General features: G+C 29.9%; 1 protein-coding gene across 1 annotated transcript; it reads right to left on the bottom strand.

Annotated features, from left to right (window-relative positions):
• Positions 1–80: 80 nt before the first annotated feature.
• Positions 81–7,177, bottom strand: LOC113855239 (probable sucrose-phosphate synthase 2). Its single transcript, XM_027486792.1, has 12 exons — positions 6,537–7,177; positions 5,435–5,661; positions 4,813–4,876; positions 4,020–4,715; positions 3,605–3,739; positions 3,399–3,530; positions 3,141–3,317; positions 2,994–3,047; positions 2,839–2,901; positions 1,695–2,615; positions 1,315–1,442; positions 81–587 (listed from the first exon to the last, which is right to left on the bottom strand). Exons 1-12 carry the CDS (start codon positions 6,813–6,815, stop codon positions 305–307), a joined length of 3,159 nt encoding a protein of 1,052 aa, XP_027342593.1. The 5' UTR covers positions 6,816–7,177; the 3' UTR covers positions 81–304.
• Positions 7,178–19,530: the final 12,353 nt, after the last annotated feature.

Below are 19,530 nucleotides of genomic sequence, written 5' to 3'. Positions count from 1 at the left end.
TATTTAAAAAAAATTTGCCCTCCCCTCCAAAACCAAAAAATAAGGTTTCATGATTACTCATCAGCTGCACTTGTACTTTAAAAGAGAAATTTCTATTTATGTTCTTACATCAAAAAGCATTTTGTCAAAAAATAAGCCATATATTACTTTTGCTAGATTCTATGCTTCACAAAGCAAAAAATTACATCCATTTCCCATTTGTTCTCTACAAAAGCAAATTGATCAATTGGTACTACTTAATTTGTTTTCATATTTTTAAATAAAAGATAATAAAGAAGAAAATTGCATCTAGTAGTTTATCACCTCACATTACCCCAGATTTAGATAGTTCTTTCAAAGCTTTAGCAATCTTGTCCTCAGTTATTTCTTTAATGCATGCTACTAGAGGACTCTCATTGGGTACAACATCATCTCGTTGGTAGCTTCCTGGACCTCTTAGCATTTCTTCTGAACCCTTAGGCACCACACCCTTCATGATTATGGTCTTGTGAGTTCCAGACATCAATTCCTCATAATCAGAATCCCCAGTTTCTCCAAGAATGACATACATGTTTGAAACATTCAGTCCCCAACGGACAAAGAGATACCTAACATATGATTAAAGAGTAAACAGTCAACTATTGAATATTAAGCATTTCTTTTGCAATTATAAATCATAGTAAGATGTGTAAGATTTGCACACAAACATTGCACTAGCCAAGTCCCTCATATTACATGAAGCACACACTCCTACATAGACAACGGACAGTGCTAATGTCTAAAATATAGGACATACATATACGTGTCAACGAGTTGTCTGTGCTTCATAGCTCAGATTAATCTTTAAATTAAAGACGAGGAACAGTAGGCTTGAACCTTAAGTTACCTACATCCAACTTGATTTCTACCATCTTCATAAAATATCATCTTTAATATCGAGAAGTATGAAGAGTTACACCAATACAAAACACAAAGGTATCCAAATTGATGTCAGATAGAAACAATGTTTAAAGGTTTCATGTAATGTTAAGTAAATATTTTCTTTCCTTTAACAACAATAAACTATTTTAAGACAGATTTAAATGGGTTTGAGAGTATATATATATATATATATATATATAAAACTGATTTATTAAACAAGACTCTAAATAGAATTTTTTTCCCTTGAAGCTCACTGGGCGATTTCTTATAGCTCCTCCCTCCAAAGGAATTAAAATAGATTTCTAGAAACACTCTTAGCATGTAAGCTAGCTAGCATCAGTGCCTTTAATTTGAGTACGTGTTAACTAATGAGTTCTACAAAAATCTCCTTTACTATTTATTATGAATTGTTACCTGAGTGCTTGTGCTCTTGATGCAAGGAGTGGAATAACTTGCATGCTAGATGACCGCCTACAGTACATAGGATGACATCGTAGGCCTCGCATCCTAAGCTTCTGTCTCAAGTCATCAACTCTCTTTGCCTGAAAAAGGTAATTACTAGCATCATTTCAATCAATAAAATTAGAGCCTTGACAACTGCCAATATGCGAAAGAATAAAACTTAGTACCATTGGTACTTTTAGTGTTGTTATCTAATCAGAATTAGAGTTTCACCTCGATAATAAAGTTCAGCATATATATCCAAGTAAAACATTGGAGAATAGAACCAAAAGTACATATGGTACTGCACCTAAGTTATCTTACGTGAAAATAGAAGTGAATGTCACACATACCTTACTGAGATCTTTTATTTTGTATGAGATGCAATGAGCATTGCTAGACTTCAAATCTTCCACAATGGGGCTGGAAGATTTTTTTTGTTCTCCTTCAGTAGTATTCATAAGTTTCCAAATAGTTTTCTTTAGACCTTCACAACCCCAACGATAGTCAATATGAGCTGCATAATCTGGATCAGGTGAACACTTTCCATCTTCTGTGAAAGTACCAGGATAGTAAACTTCACTTCCACTACTACAAATTAAAACATCAAAATCATTTACTTGAATTTTGCCTGATTTAAGGAACTCTACAGTTTCTTGAAATGGCATAGCCGTGGACAAAGCAAATCCTGAAACTATTGCAGTTTGAGGGTCTATCTGAACAGCTTTAATGATCTTTTGCACTATCTTGGTCATATTCTTTTCAGGAGCTCCATTGTTGCCATATAAATCTAGTGCTATAACAATCAACCAACGTCTTCTCCTCAATAGCGGATACTTTCCAGGTACATTGTCAAGCAACTTATTCCCACCATCATTGTCATTTGGACCACTAGAATCTGGCTTTTTGATCTTGCTTAGGACACGCTTCACTTGGTCTTGCATGTCAGTGCCAACACTTGCTCCAGCTAAGTCACCATCAATTGAGAGCCTAAGGGACATGTCCTGCACATCCTTAAGTGAATCATTGAAAGACTCTTCAACAGTTATACTATCCCCTGGAGTACTAGTTTGCCATTGTGGATGCCTCATCCTACATGCTGCCACCCTAGTCAAATAAGTACGACAGTGTTCAGGCCATGAGAAAAGGTGTATGTTCTTCCAACCATTTTTTCTGCAGTCATGCCACATGTTCTTATCGGATAACAACTTGATCAATGCATTAGTAATTGCTTGCTGATCATGAGGGTCCACAAGCAAACCATTGTTTAGTGCCTGACATAACAAAAGGAGACATAATAAGAGGCTACAAGGTCATTACACATCCAAAGGATCCTGTCATAACATGTAAAAGAAAATTTGGAGTCTACAACCACCAGTGTGACAAGATATTGTTGCATATAAATGTTAATTGTATGTTTTCCAAATCTATCTAAGAAAATAGTTCACACTGAAAGTAGAAGGAAGGTTCCATGTAACTAATATTAAATTCATTTACCCGATGAATGTCCACTGGTCCACCATTTTTAGTGGCTACCATGGGAAGCCCATGTGCTGATGCCTACATGAGTTTGAATATGTTAAGAGAAAAAAAGGATTATGTAACATTAAATGAGAACAGTATCACCAAAATAGCTAGTTAGTTAATCCTACCTCAATTAAAGTAAGACCAAAAGGTTCCACTAAAGCAGGATTTATGAAAACACCCTGAGAGAAATTTTAAGTTATTAGCTGTTCATAACTGTTAAAATACAGGAATTTATTTCTATGTAAATAGTAAACCACTAAACGTCATCATACCTTTGTTTTTGCAGCAAATCGGTATATCTCTGGAACATCAGATTGCTTGTGATGTTTAGGGTATGCCACTTGCCCATATAGGTCATACTTATCAATCAATTTCAACACTGTTGTGAGCACACTAGCATTCCCAGAAGACATTTCATCTATGTCATCCCTATTTCCCATTATGAGAACCTGTTTGAAAACATGTTAGTCCTTCTGCAAGTACTTAAAAACAGTTTCCATTGAGAGGAAAACTGAATTATGTTAACTTACAAGATTAGCAAGTTTTCTTAAAGGACGGCTTTCTCCAAAGGCTTTTAAAAGAGTGGTTAAGTTTTTCTTTGGATCTGGCCTTGATAAGGCCAGGATCACAGGCTTGTGGGGATTTTCAAAGAAACGCATTACCTACACAAAATTGTTAGTTGGAAGCCATCAACTGTAATTTATGAGCAATATTTGTAAGCATATCAGTTACTCACTTCTGACCAAATTGAAGGCATTGCTTTTGGCGAAGAACCTTCAGCACTAGTAGTAAGCTGACTACTCTCTCCATCAACATCAGAGCCATCTTCCTGGATCACAACATTGCTAAAGTCCATGCCAGGAGTGATAACCTGAAGAATTTCATTAAAAAAAATAGTCTATTTAGGTGATGCAATTAGCATAGAAAAAGAACAAAAAAAGTAACCAACGTATTCATTTGGTATGAAGTTAGAACTTTAGAGGTAGTTCCATTTCTAAAGGAAGTTTTGCAGAAGTTTTAACTTTTAAAGTACAAGATTAGTTGGCATTTGGCAGATGATTTGTAGTTGAGTTGAGTGGCGAAAAATATTATAACTTTGATTTGAAGAATTCACTCTTCAAATTTTTAAGTGGTATCAGTTAACATATTACCGCCATCCTTGGCATGAATCGGCCATGACAATTGACACCACGTCTAGTTCGAGCACGCAGTACTTTCTCCAGCTTGACATCAAATCCATCATAAAGTCCCCACTGCTCCTCAATTTCTTGTCTTGTACTAGTTATAACAAGTTCTGCAGCATCCAGAGAGAGTTCTTCTGCTTCTATTCTCCTCATCATCTTATATGTTGAATTAATATCCTCCTTCGATTGGCGTCCCTGCTTAAGAAGTTGTTCAAGCTTATTTCTTCCAAGTGAATGACCTGTCAACACCATTGGTACATTTAAAGCCCCTGAAAGAATAGCAGCACAATCTCCAGCATCAGCATAATGTCCATGAATTACGTATGGCCAGACAGGTTGGCCTGCACCAACTTGTTCACCCAATACTTTTGACATATTGAGAATGTGAGCTAATGCTCCATCTACAAATTCTTGAATATAGGGCCAAAGAAGTTCTTTTCGGAGGTATTTATCTCGTGGACCAAAAGGTATTCTTATTATATATGCACCACTGCTCTCCCCAACATTATCATCATCATCATCTGCACCTGTTGTTAGCATTTCAGTAGGTTCTCCATAGCTCCAATCAACATCAGGTGATGAGATTTGGCGTGTAAACAAATCTACTCTGTATACTCCAGGCATTTTTGCAAGTGCACGAGCAAGTTCTACCACATATTTAATCTGGAAATATATTTGTTCAAGCATTATCTCCATTCAAGTGGAAGGACAAAAGATAATATATTGTAAATTTGTGATTGTGCGTGAAAATGTCATGAACCTGTCCACCGGTATCAGAATCTCGACCAAGCTCCATGTTTTCTCCTCGAACCAATCCATGCAAACTATGGGAAGTAAAAGGTTGTAAAAGTTGTTACATTAATTACATGTCTCTAGAATTTATTTCTTGAAGCGTTTCACAGCAATAGAGATGAAAAAATGAAGCTACTTTAAAAAATAAATAAATGATTAAAATTTCATATGAAACATGTGGTTTCTACTTTCTAATTTATTGATAGTAAATGCTTGGCAATACAATTCCATTTTCAGTTTCATTATATTTATTAATAAGTTTGATCCTTAGACAGCCACCACAATACCAAGAACATTTTCCACTATGAGAAACCAAGAAAAAATTTTAAGAACAAAAAAGTGCCATTATGATTGTCTCAGATAGCTGGTTTAGTGATTCCGATACCTATCATCCAAATTAAAAAGTAAAATGCATCTAAAGCAAAGCTAATAATTTTGCTGATCATTGACAAAGGAATAAATATGAATCTATTTGCTACTATGATTATTAGGTATTCCTTGACATACTGTCATAGACTAGGAAATTTGTCTAGACAATTTAATAGCAAAATTATCATTTCAAAATAACTTTGGGAGTGTGGATAGTATACCTTAACAGAACAATATAAAGCTTCTTTTCTTTTTTGTCATCTGACCATACTTCCAAATTCGAAGTTTGACGATGGAATTTTTTCGTTGGGGTATGCACTATCTCTCCAATACTATCACCCTTTTCTCCTTCTGACAAATCTTCAGACATGTCCTCCGTTACATCTCTACGTCCTAGTTCTCTCTCCCATCTTCGGCTTGTCACCCTCTGGACTTCCTCCCATTCCAACTACACAAACCACACAAGAATTGCCTATTGTAGTCTTGCATATATCAACTCACAAGTGAATGGTAGTTACCACAAATTTGTTAGATAAAGGACCATGAATAGTGAATTCAACACTTAACACAAACAATTTAAACTAATTAGCAAAAAAACTTCCTTCTCTATCTTAAACTGGAAACAAAAATAATAATCATTGTTAATTGTTCTTAAATGTGGCATTGCTAAGATAAATAAATTGGATTGAATCTCCGAACCAAAGGACAAGGTCAAGTTAATGTACAGTGCACATACAGATACATATTTATGACTAAATTGTGTACGTTCAATAAAAATTACTTGAATCTCTGATGTAAATAAGAATAACAAGTTATCCTACCTTCAGTCACATCAATGCCTCCTTCAAATAAAGAAAAAAAAAATCTTCCAAATCACAGAGATTAAAAAATTCAGTATAAATTTAAAATAAAAAAATCCGCTAAGAATATCAAAATATCAATCAAGAAAAAACACAAGCAATTTTCCTACTTGGACAATATCATGCATTTAACTCACTTAAACCACAATAAAATACGTTGCAACGAGAAATCTATAATTTGTAGCGTTGAAATAGAACATGTTGAGTGGATTTGATGCTAATCCAAACACACCCTTAATTTGATATTGCCATTGATTCAATCATGCCATTCAATAAATTTAGAATCTCAAAAACAAAAGACATCGTTCGATTCACAAATGAATTCCTGCATGAAACATCTTCAAAATTACATCAACCTTAGAATTCAATAAACTCACAAATCACATCTAATTTCAATCCAATTCTTTCCATTCGGTAACAATTCCAAACAAAAAGAAAAGGATAAAAAACAAATCATATGAACCTGTTTCTTCTTGCGAGCAAGATGCCAAATTCTCCAGCACATGTTCTCCAACCTTGAACTTCTCTCCCTTGTGTTCCTTGTGGCAACCACCTTGATCCATGTGCGATATAAATCAGACTCATCAACACTTGTCACCACCTCTTCAACAAAGTACTTTGTAGGATTGAAATGCCCTCCATCTTTTAGAGTCACAGGTGCAGGCTTATTCTCTTCAATGGTTGATGCCCCAGTTGAGAGTATAGCCTCCAGATACCCATTAATCCATTCATTCCCAGCCATCACTATATTCTCACTGATTTTCTCAAAAAAGTAAAAATCAAAGTAAAGAAAAACAATTTTTTTTCTTTTGTACGTGCTTTAAATAATATAGTGTTGTTGCTTGAAATGACAATATTACATTAGTGCTTAATCAAGTGCAACAAGGTTTCCAGAATATTAAGGAAAATGAGAACTAATGTTGTTGTGTTTTTATGTGTAGTGAGTGAGTTTGGTTTGTTGTTTTTATGTTTGATGTTGCATGAGGAAAAGGGTGTGTTGGGATTGATGAAGAAGGGTTGAAAGATAGCGTTTTTGGGTTGTGTTTTTGAGAATTACGAGAATGGATGTGAAGTGTGTGTGTGTGTAACAGAGAGATGGTGGGAACAGAGGAAGTGGGGGAAGAGAAGGAGATGGCAAAGGTGAGAGAGCCACGTGGCAGAAAATGGTGGGCCATGAGATTCACACGTGTAGACTTTTAAGGAAAGATAGAGAGAGAGATGGGTTCTCATGTGTGTTTGTTATAGAAGTGAAATTTGTGTTAAATATTTAATTATTTTATATTAAATATAATTTGTCAATAACTTCAAATTAACGTAATCTCACGTTGTCAACTGATAAGAATTATTTCATGTAATATGTAGTTTTGACATTGAGTATTTATTTACTAAAATTTTATTATTTTAAAAAATATTTATAAACATAATTAAATTATTCAATTTTATTAAAACTTATTCTTAATTAAAATTAACTATTAAATTAAGTTAATTTTCTGGTTAGAAAATATTCTTCTTGCAGTGTAGAATTTGAATATTTGAAGTATATATGTGAAAAATGAAAAGTAACAAGGCATAACCTCGTCAGCATTCACCATGAAGCATATAATGGTGAATAGAATGGCTAAATAATGTCTGTTTCTTTCTATATATGTGTGTGCTTCTTTGTGTGCATTTGATTGGAAAGTTTGTGACAGGTGAAGATCCATGCACAAGTGGTAACTCAACCATCAACTAAACTTTATGTCTTGTCATCTTTGCCTTAAATATTTTGATCCCTTTTGCACAAGGTTGTCTTTTGAACCAGAAATATTCACCATATATTGCACCTATTATTAGTTCAATTAAGTGATCTCAAATACACACATTTCTTTAAAAGAAAGCAGTGATTATGTGTTTATTTGCATCAATAATTTTTAAAATATTACATTTGATTAAATTATTATTTATTAAATTAAAATATTATTGGTACATTATATTAATTTTTTGTCTCAATTAACTAAATAGAATACATTTATTATGTCTTAAAAATTTGTTTTAAATATATTTTTAGCTTTTTAACTATAATTTTATTTACTTTTGGTCTTTATATTTTTTCTAAATTTTATTTTTAAACTTTACTATTATTATTAATGATGTGGCAAACTAAGCAATCACTTTTTGATGATATGGGTTATTTTTAAAACTAAAATCTACACAAGTATAAAAATCAGTATAATTTTAAAATAATTACTAGTCAATATTTATTTTTGGTACTCTCATGAAAAATGCCTTCTTCTATGTGTGTGTAATTCTATACTTACAGATTAACCCACACATTTATCTTTTATCTTTTTTTAGTAAAAAACACAACTGAATAAATTCATTACGAAATAAAATTGAATAAAATAAATATATCTCACATTGACTAGAAATATAAACAAAATATTTCTTATAAAAATTTATGTAGTTATTTTTTATGAACTAATTTTTAGAAGTGAGTTAAATTTAAATTTCTTAATATGATATCAAAATTTATTCAGTTCTATTTAGCAGCCACAGAGCTCTGTAGTGTGGGGTGTATTAAAATATGCTACATGAATAAGAATAAGAGGACATAAGATATATAATTATTTATGATCTGAGGGTATAAACTTTTGAGTGAGTTATAACATATTTTGATCATTTAGTGGTAAAGGTTAGGTGTGGGCAATTGAAGGGAATATATACCCACCCCTCTTTTTCTTTCTTTATTGGTGAAAAATGACTAAAATCCAGCTTATACGCAATATTTGATTAGGGTTTGATCTCAGTGAAAAGAAAGAGAAAAGAATCTGAAAAGAAAATGAAAGTGAAACGAACATGAGAAAACTAGCCACATGGCTCTTTCATGTGAACTTAGATTAAAAGAAATGCACATAGGGCAGGCTTCATGTGGTGTTACAAAAGATGCCTCTTCCCACTGTCACACTATTTTAATAAGCTTTGGTTTTGGAGGACAAGCTGCGTAGTTAAATATGGGATCAATGTAATAATATTTTTCTTTTATTCTCTGATGGATATATAGAATAAGATCTTCAAATTACCAATCTTGTTTAATCGATTAATCAATAAGTGCAGGTTTAATTTAGTTAATTTATTTTTAAAAAATATTATATTTTTTTATAATCTAATAGTTTTCTGTGATTTTTTTAATAGTAATTTTTAAAATATGATTTTATTTCCAAACACCCTTTTAAATTGGACGATGGATCATTGGAATTTATAGCATTTTGCTTATAAGATGGTATTTATAGTGTGAATTCCTTTATCTTTTCAAGATACTAAAGTACCCTAGAAGAATGATGTACGTTTGTTTAAGCAATAAATTCTTCTTCTTCTTTTTTCTTTTTAAATACATTGTCTGTACGTATAAAAAATTGTGTTTACTAATATAAAAAATTATCAAATTTAAGATAATTTTTGTTAGTATAATTTTGTCTAATAAAAGAATTGTATGTATCAACTTTAGAGATTCTTACGAACAAATTACATATCATACATACTAACACTTGATATAGTATATATTAATATATAAAAATATTTGTTATTATAATAATTTATTATATTACTAATATAAATCTTTAAAGTCTACAATAACAATTTTTTAGTGCATGTTTGTTTATTTTTATTTATTTTAAAAATAATATTTTTTAATAATTTATTAAAAGAATTCAAAAAATATAATTACTTCTTAAAAAAATTATTACCAAACGAAACGAACACCCTGTCAAACTATCATTAAAATATGTAACATTTTCCTTATTTGATTTTATATATTTTTTGCATATAATTATAAAATAACATATCAAATGTGAATTAGTTCTTTTTTCATTTTATCCTAAAGTTGTTAACACCTTTGTTCAGATACTAAAGCTACCTTTCCGAATTAAAGCTTTTTGGTGGGTTTAAAATTTAAATCCGTGTAGACATTGATAAGGTTTGATTAAACTCATTTATTACAATTAAAACAGTAATTACATGCAAAGGAGTTGATATAATAGTACACAATTAAATTTAGTTAAAAAAGAAGTAGAATAATACACATGAATAACATTACAGAATTTGAATATCATTTTTCTTAATGTGTAAGTGAGAATACATGATAAGAAATCAATAAATGATATTTTTTAATTAAAATTTATAGTATTTAAAAAGTGTGTGAGTATATCATTATCATTGACGAATCTTGAGGAGGACCAGTCCAGAACTAAAGTGCAATTTTACGTGTAATCTTAGGCCAGCAAGAAACAACCAGAGCCAGCAAACACTCTTGTCGTTCAAGCATCCAAAGCCTTCCTTTATACACATATAAAAAGCACTTCTCACTCCTTTTCTCTATGAGCATATCCCACTAAACAAACCATAAACGACACCAAACCAAAGAAAATTAGAGTTTTTCAATATTTGAGATTGTTTCAGTATTTATGATGGAGAAGAAGCCTGGTAGGTGGTCGTTTAAGAAGTTGAGCAAGGAGTTGTGGCCAAGGAGGTTCTCGTCGTTTCATTGGAAACGCCTTCATCTACACACGACGACCATCATGGACACCGTCGTTTTTAAGATAGTCTCGGTGGTAGAGGGTGTTGTCCTTGTCTCCACAATTTGTGCATTCTATCTTTGTTGTGGTTGTCACTTCTGAATTCTATCCCTATTAGATATCATCTTCAATTTTTTTATTCATTCATTTTTACGGGGAGTTTATCAATTATTCTCTGGGTTTATCATCTTATCATATATAAAATTAGCCATGGAATTTTCTTGCTCTTTTATTTATTTATTTATTCATTAAAGGTCGTCTATTTTCTTGCTCACTTTTCCTACATTTATATTTTAAAATATAATAATATGAAAACTTTGGGATATGATAAGTTCATGTCTCTTTAAGAAAGAACGAATGGGATGTGAATTCAAGTGGCGAAAGAATGGCCCAATCCAGAAGACAGAGCTCTAAATAACCTAATATAAACGCCAATGACAAGTCAACAATTTGTATACATGATTATTTATTTAGTAAATATTAACAAAAGTATAATTGTTGCATATAAATATTCCAATTATATAGTTTGAAAGTTACATGAAAAGCACCTATCTCAATATAATCTTCTGAATCGAGAAAAAAAAAAACCTCAATATAATCTTGTCTTTTGGAATTAAATTCAAGTTTTTATGTTATATTCCTTGTTTTCTTTGTTCTTCATTTTTTTCATAACTCGATGATGTAGATCTCTAGTCATGCTTGGAATATTGACTTAATAATTGAAAAAGGACTAAGCAACATAGTTAGTGAGGCTTTAGGAATAGAGATAGTAAATTATGCTATCATGTAACTGTTGATGCCAATGCTTTATCTAATTAAGAAAGCTTAAGGGTTTTAAGTTCTTAATTAAGAAATAGGGTGACTTTGCCAAGGAACTAAGACTACTACTAGCTACTAGTAGTGAATTTGATCTGCAATTCACACTTTGAATTATTTTATAAATGAATTCATGTCCTAACTAGTTTTTTACTTCAGCTGGGGCAATTATAACTTGTTCACTCATTAAAAGATAGAGCTCAAATAATTGTGATTTTGAACTATTGTTACTCTATGTTTGTTACATCCATTGCACTTGCCAAGTTTCCATCAATTCTAAAACAATCAACCATTGCATTATTTTAGCCTTTAAAAAACTATTTATATATAGGCCAGAATCAAAACGAAAAATAAGATGTTAATTTAGCATCAAGTTAAAAAGCAAGAACTGATTGTGTGTAATGTAGAATTATTTATAGCTTTCTATGAAGAATTTTATAGCTTTTGAGATAACTTTTAATCAAAGCTATTCCCAAGTACGAAAGTCTAACAAGCTAGACATATATAATTCTTTTAAATACGTTAGTCTATGAAATGGTTTTGTTAGAAAAGATATAGCCTACTTTAGTCATCTTTATATCCTGAAGGAATTATTTTATAAATATCAATTACAAAATACCATTAGTATAACAAAAACATTATTGCCAAATCATGTATTTTTTTTAATAGTTTCATTTTTTATTTTGATCACTTTAATATTTTTTTAAACAAATTAAAATCCAATATTTTGATTTATCTTGTAAAATATTATTTTTTTAAAAAATCAACATTAATCCCTTTGAAAATAATTAAACGAAATAATAATAATAATAATAATAATAATATCCTTTCTGTTGAAATAGAATACATAATAAGTTTAAAGAATGTATACATATATATACACACACTCTTACAATATCTATTTTCTCGTAGTTAATACTCTACATTTGGTAACTTTCTCTTTTTTTATTTTAAAAAAATTAAATCAGAAAAAAGAATTCAAGAAAATTAGAGATATTATTATTGTAACAGCAGGATAAGTGTATATTAAAAGATTATTTTAAAAAATCGTATTTAAGAAAAAAATTAATTAAATTTATAAAAATTTAATTTTTAATCGAAATAAGACTTAATTATTATTGTATTTAAGGATATAAATCATTTTAGGAAATACAGATAACATAGACAAAGATTGGTCCAAGCTCACTGCATTTATGTGATCTAAATGTTAAAACCTTAAATGCTAAGAAATCAAATTTCTTTTCTTATTAAAATTTAATAATGAAGTGAAAATGTTTACACTTTAAAAGGAGAGAAAGTTTTCAGTGATTTATTTTCTTTAATTATTAATCAAAGTGCTTACTAATTTCCTTAAATTACTGAACTTTTTAGTAAGATGGATCATGTTATAGGCAATTATAGAGTGTCTCTCAGTTGCACCATCGACAGCCAATGCCAAAATAATAGATTTTAATATGAGCATGATTATGACACAGTGTGCGCCAGCATTCACACGGCCTAATAATACAAATAATGATCTCATTTTCATAGTGATTTATGTATAACAAGCAATCAATCATTTCCACAATCAATCAAACCCATCAGATGAGAGTGCACTCTATTTTGATCATAAATTAAATTATTGTTTAAATCCCTCGACTATTTTAATTTGAAAATTTTTAATTTTTTTTACATTCTTAAATTTTAAATCATTTTAATTAATTCCTTAATCATATTTTCATTAGAGTTCTATTAAGTGCGAATACGTAATTAAAACTTTTTAAACAGTCTAGAGACTTAATGAATGATTAAATTAGTGACCTAATCTCAATTCGATCTTATATATACTTAACGAAATTTTAGTAAAGGATCTGATTATAAATTATTTAAAAATTTAGAAACTAATTATTTATAAACTTAAATCATAAAAATTAATTTGAACTTAACGTGTACTATCAATATAATTAATTATTTCAAATATACGATAAATACAACTTGTAAAATAATTATTATTAAAGTCAACAATTTTTATAATTATAATAACCTATAATTGAATAATACTCTCTCCCGTCTTTTTTATAAAAAATAAAATAGAGTATTTTTTTTTTATAATAAGAAACGACTGATATATTTAAGATGTATTAATTGCTAAAAATTTTTATACTTTTTTTTATTAGTATTATTAAATATACAAATTACTAACTACATCATTTAATATTATAAATTTTTTAAAATAAAATTTATATTTATGAAAAACATAACATAATTAATTATTTTTTTTAGTTGTGATAATTTAGTCTTTTATTTCTTATAAAAAACTGGAAAGAGTATTATACAAAATTTTTATATTTTTAGTGTCTTTCAATTAAAATCATAAAAGGTTAATTTAATCATGAAAATAGCTATCATGTATAGTAGAAGGTGTACTAGATATCAGATGTATAGATGATCGTAACCAAATACATTAGTACCAACAACATTTTGGATAATGCTTTGAATTCATTTATGTCTAGCTAAAACGCAATAGAGGAATTGATTATATATTTTGAAGCAATAGCCCATTGATCTCTGTAACCTTATTATAAATCTAATTATTTTCCTTTTTGTTGATTCTGTCACTGCACAGATGCTACTGGCCATGGGGGAAGAAGATGATATAATGCAATAATTATAATGTTGCTTGAATATTAAGCTGCGTGCCCTGAATGCCCTTCTACTTCATGTGGCATCTATATCACCTGTTACAACAAGTTATTTTAATTCATGAAAACCATCTTATTGAATTGACCGACATCCACTTCTCCATGTAAATACAAAATTCAGCATTTTTCCTTTCATAGGTCATACTTCAAAATAGACAGGGAGTGAGAGAGAGAGTAAAAATTTAAAAATAAAATAAAATACTAACAATATAATTTATTAAAATTTGCAAAAGAATATTGATTTCATATCTTATTAATGCATCTCATTAAATTTCAGTCAAATAAATGATTAAGAATGTATTCAAAAAATATATTAAAAAATGTCTTTCAAACCCTTTTTTAATTAGTATTAGAGGTAGGCTGGTGGGTATGGATTCCTAATAAAACAAACTTTTGTTTAAAAAAATGAATGAATATCATTTTCAGCATCTAGAGTTTCATACCTTACAGTTTGTTCAGTATCCACTCCCTCACACATATCTTCTGCTACTCCATAATCTATATGAATATATATACATAAGTTCCTTGTATCCTCCGAGAGGTGGGAGCATATTACAAAGTGCCAGTTGTATAGACATAGAAATTATCACTATGGGAAGGAAAGTAAGCCAAGCATCACTGAAAATATCTAAGGATGATAAACAACAATTCAACAGTTTGATTAAGGTTTTGAGGCCTAAAGTCTACATCACTGACAGCTCAAGCTTCAAAAAGTTAGTTCAAGAGCTAACTGGCAATGGAAGCCCAACCAATTTGTCTCCACCTTCTTTGGAACCAAATGTGATTGAGAATTGCCCTCTAATTGAAACTCAGGCTCAAAGGGACCCTGAAACTAGTGTTGATGTTTCAGTTTCCACTGAAGCAACTAGCAACTCTCCTGAGTTATGCTATGATGTATTGATGAATGAAGAGTTTAACCAAGTTTGTAACCAATTATTATGCTTAGATGACTTAGGTTTTCATGATTCAGTGGACTACCAATCTCTAGATCATATGGCTAACCAATCTATAGATCATTGGTTAGCTTATCAGAATCTTGAATCACTACTATTTGATGTTCAACCTGATCCCTTCTACAACAACTGCTATGAACAGATGGAGCAGCCAGATGTCAGCATATATGATTATGAGTTGTCAGGACTGCTATAGAAAGTGTCTCTCTTTCATGAAATATCAGTGATGATGTTGTTTCTTGGTTTACTTTTACAGTTCTTGTCTTGTATGTGTAATAGAATATGCATTCATTACTATGTGTATAAGTATTCTTTTGCGTATATATAATAGAGCCTGTCCTTATGTGTTCTTGATGCATGAGTGATTTTGCTTCCTTTAACTAGGACTTGAGTTTGTTTACATGGATTAATCTTCAATGAGACTTTATCTTTATGCTTGGTAATGGTTGGTGATATTTTATCCAGCATGCATGAAGCATGCTACCATGCTTGGTAACACCTTTAAGCAATGTGCTCCATTTTCTTTCAAAAGAAAAGCAAAGGCCATTATGCTGATGGTTATCAAGCTTTATTAGTACCAATAATGTTCTGGAGATTAGATTTACCAAACATATAGATCAAACATGACTTCACAGAAATGTCATTTGCCATTACAAGAAAATATTAAATATATGATATGTAAATATGTTAATTTTCGAAAAAGTAAAATACGAGTACAACAAAAAATTATTGAGTAAATATACCTTTTTTTTACAAATTATTTATATTTTGTTCATTTATTAAGTCCATCATTATTGTATTATTATATGTTATCTTTAATCTCTTGAAAATTTTATTAAAAATATAATGATAATCAAATTTAAATAAAAAATATTATATTCAAGTTCTGACACTAATTTTTTATTATCCAAAAAAATGTATAGTATAAAAATTTAAAAAAATGCAGTCACCAATTGTAAGATATGTGCCCAATTTTGAACTATCTGTACTTCATCAACGTACTTCATCCATTGCTGGTATGAAGGGTTCAAACACAATTGAAATGTCTAATTTTAACAACAATTTCTTAATTTCGTGTTCACCTTTTTATTATCTTGAGTAAGAGTGCATAGATTGCTAACTTACTGTAAACTAAACACTACACTACTTTCCAATAATACGCCATATATAATAATGTATATTAAATTTGGGTCTCATGAAATTTAACAGGAATTGCTTTACACGTTAACTTGTATTTGTGTGATGAGGACAAGCTAAAGGACATTTTGTTGTGATGTCACACCTATAATTTGTGTAGTACTTTATATATATTGCAAATGTTGATTTAAATGGCAGAGTAAACTTAAGGAAGCAGAAGCAGAAAAATAATTGAATCAATGATAGCGTGCCTACAAAGCACTTCTACCGCATACACTTTTTCTTTTTCTTAATTATCCCTTACTCCTTGAAGCAAGTAAGTAAACATAGAGAAGATCATGCCATCATAGCAACTAATGCCTTAAGTGCATGTGCTCACTAAGAACTTAAAAATGATTATTTTTTTACTTTGTTAAGTTATAGCATGAAGTGAGTAATTTTATCCAAGGTAAATTAATGAATTTTTGCCTATAAGAAGTTGAATAAAATTTTGATGTAATTTTCAATACAATATTTAACTTTATTATCAGTCCATCTAACATGAGATGGAGTTATTTACCTCTCAGGTAACATAGATAAACCTTTTTATTTATTTATTGAAATCTGTAATAATACATTACTCTGATGATTTTCAATATATTCCTAATGTGATTTTAATTAAATTAATTATTTGTTGATTAATTAATCAATGTTCTTAGGGTACTCAATAGCGGATCCTATTTTATAAAATTTATACTTTTGCGAGTAGCTTTTCATAAATTGACTGCTATAAGTTTTTAATGCCCATAAAAATCTTCGGATATGTGTAAATGTGTATCCTCAGAAAGTACAATAAAGAGAACATATCAAATAGATTGGTAGTCTTGGAAATTATCCTTACAAGCTAGACATTAGGATACAAGAAAAAAATGAAGAAAAAGTAGTCTGCAAATAATTCTTCTAGTTTACCAGTGACTAATGTTAATAATTTTTCGGATTAATGCTTGATACATTTTGCAGCATAAACTGTATAGGGGTATCTTTTTTAATGCTAAAAGTTTAGATAAAATCTCAAATTAGTATAGGGAGTTTTTGAAGGTTTAAATACAACTTTAGTCTATATAAGAAACTCTTTTTTTATATATTTAATCCTATTAAAAAAAGTTTGTAAACAAGAATCATAAACAAAAAATATTTTCAAAAGTCATTCTAAAAGCACAACACGATCCCTTGTTTGCTATACCAAATATTCTATTGAGAAATCCTAAAGCTTCAACCTGATGGAAGGACATTCAAAGAGTGGGTTACCTTGCAAATAACTGGTTTGTAAATGGTGTGAAGAAAGTATTAGGAGATGGATCGAATATGAGCTTTTGGAGTAAGGTGTGGCTTGGCATGGATACTTTTGAGTCTCTCTTTCCAAGATTGTTTGCTTTGACACTAAATAAGGAGAGTATGATGTCAGATAATGATTTTTGGTTAGAGGATAGATGGGTATGGAGGATTCGATGGAGGAGCGAACTTAGACCATGGGAGGAGGAGGTTGTTACTAACCTTTTTATTATTTTGCAGGATTACCGACCACACCCAAACACTTTGGATAAATGGATTTGGATGAGTGATAGGATTAAAGGTTTTTCTACAAAATTTGGGTATTGCACTATACAAAGCAATGTGGATATAGGACCAAATCTTAACATGTTAAGCATTCAAATTTTGAACAAGGTATGGTGCTGTTGGGTTCCTCATAAAGTCCAAGTGTTTATATGGCAAGTAATCCATGACTCTTTTCCCTCCAAAGCTAATCTTATTAGAAGGGGATTAAATCATATTTAAGAAAATGATAGATGTGTTTTTTGTAAAAGAGAGGTAGAGAACACTGTACATTTATTCATAGATTGTAGTTTTGTAAAGTCCATTTGGGAGGGCATTTCAGCTTGGTTGAATCGTTCAATATGCTCATATTCTTCGTTAGTACAGAACGCTATTGGTTTTTCTGAGCTGCTACTGAGTAAGAAACGGTGAAAAGTAACTTTAGTTATTTGGAGCTTGACATTGTGGTGTATTTGGAAGTATAGAAATGAAATTATTTTTTCTAATTATGAATTGGATGCCCTGAAAGTAATGGAGTGGATTAAATTGAAGACATGGCAAGCTCTTACAGCTCATGCTAAAACAGTCTGCTTCTCATTCCTTGCTTGGTGCTCTGAACCCGTCTTTACCATAGAGTTGCTCTTTCCTGCATGATAACAGGGAGCTATTACTTCAGAGCATATTTTCCTTCTTATTATATAGGAGAAGGTTAGATCAAGGAGAGATTAATTTTTTTTTTTGGTTGATTTGTGAGACTTAGTATATGGTACTTAATACTTGTAAATTTGAGTTAAGCACCCCTAGTGCTTAATTAATGACACTCTTGTACTTATCAAAAAAGAAAAAAACTTTCATATGATTTCTTATATTTAAATATTTTTTGTTTTGATCTTTATACACAATACCTTTTTCTTATTATAATTCTTATATATAGCACATTTTTATCTTAGTCTTCCTAAAACAAAATTAAACTACATAAATCAAAATAAAAAGAATGTTTTGTACATAGAGACTAAAATGAAAAACAAAATTAAGAGAAGCTAAAATGAAACTCACTGTAAAAACAAGTTGAAAGATGTTATTATGATTTATGACAGAATAAAAAAGTAATTTATAAACGTTAAATATAATTATAGATTAATGTGGCTGTGAAAATTGTTATAAGAACTTGGTGTTTGCAAGGTTGGTAAAAAGTATTTTGGTGATATACAAGGTACATATGAAAGATTATTTAAAATATTGTTCGAGGATAAAATTTACATGTAATACCTTAAATATTTTTAGTATTTTTTATTAAAATAGATATTTATCTATAAGATTAATATCATGTTTAATATTAACTTTTATTATGTAAGTTACTAAGATAATATTTTTTTTAAAATTTTACTTAGAGGCCAACATTTAAAATGACTTGGTTTAAATTTTATTAATAAAACAAGTAACTTAGCATAATTATATTTAGAAGTATGAGCAATTTCAATTATAAATTTTAGTCTATAAAATAATCTCACTATTTTTTCAAATAAAAAATTAATTTTAGCATTTAAAAATTAGTTCACATTTTTTTTTGTAATATTTCATAATAAATAAAGGTAAAATACTTTTTTTTTGCCTAGATCTCAAACATTATCTTCTTATAATAATCTTCGTAACCACGTTAAGCTACAATAATATTGTGTAAAATCATTATATCATTTTTTATAATCTATTACAAACCACCTTAATATTTTCCAACTTGTATTTATGGT

The sequence above is a fragment of the Abrus precatorius genome, unplaced genomic scaffold, assembly GCF_003935025.1.
Source record: "Abrus precatorius isolate BTA unplaced genomic scaffold, Abrus_2018 Scaffold11, whole genome shotgun sequence".
Lineage (NCBI taxonomy): Eukaryota > Viridiplantae > Streptophyta > Magnoliopsida > Fabales > Fabaceae > Abrus > Abrus precatorius.
This window is presented reverse-complemented; position numbering and strand designations above follow the sequence as displayed.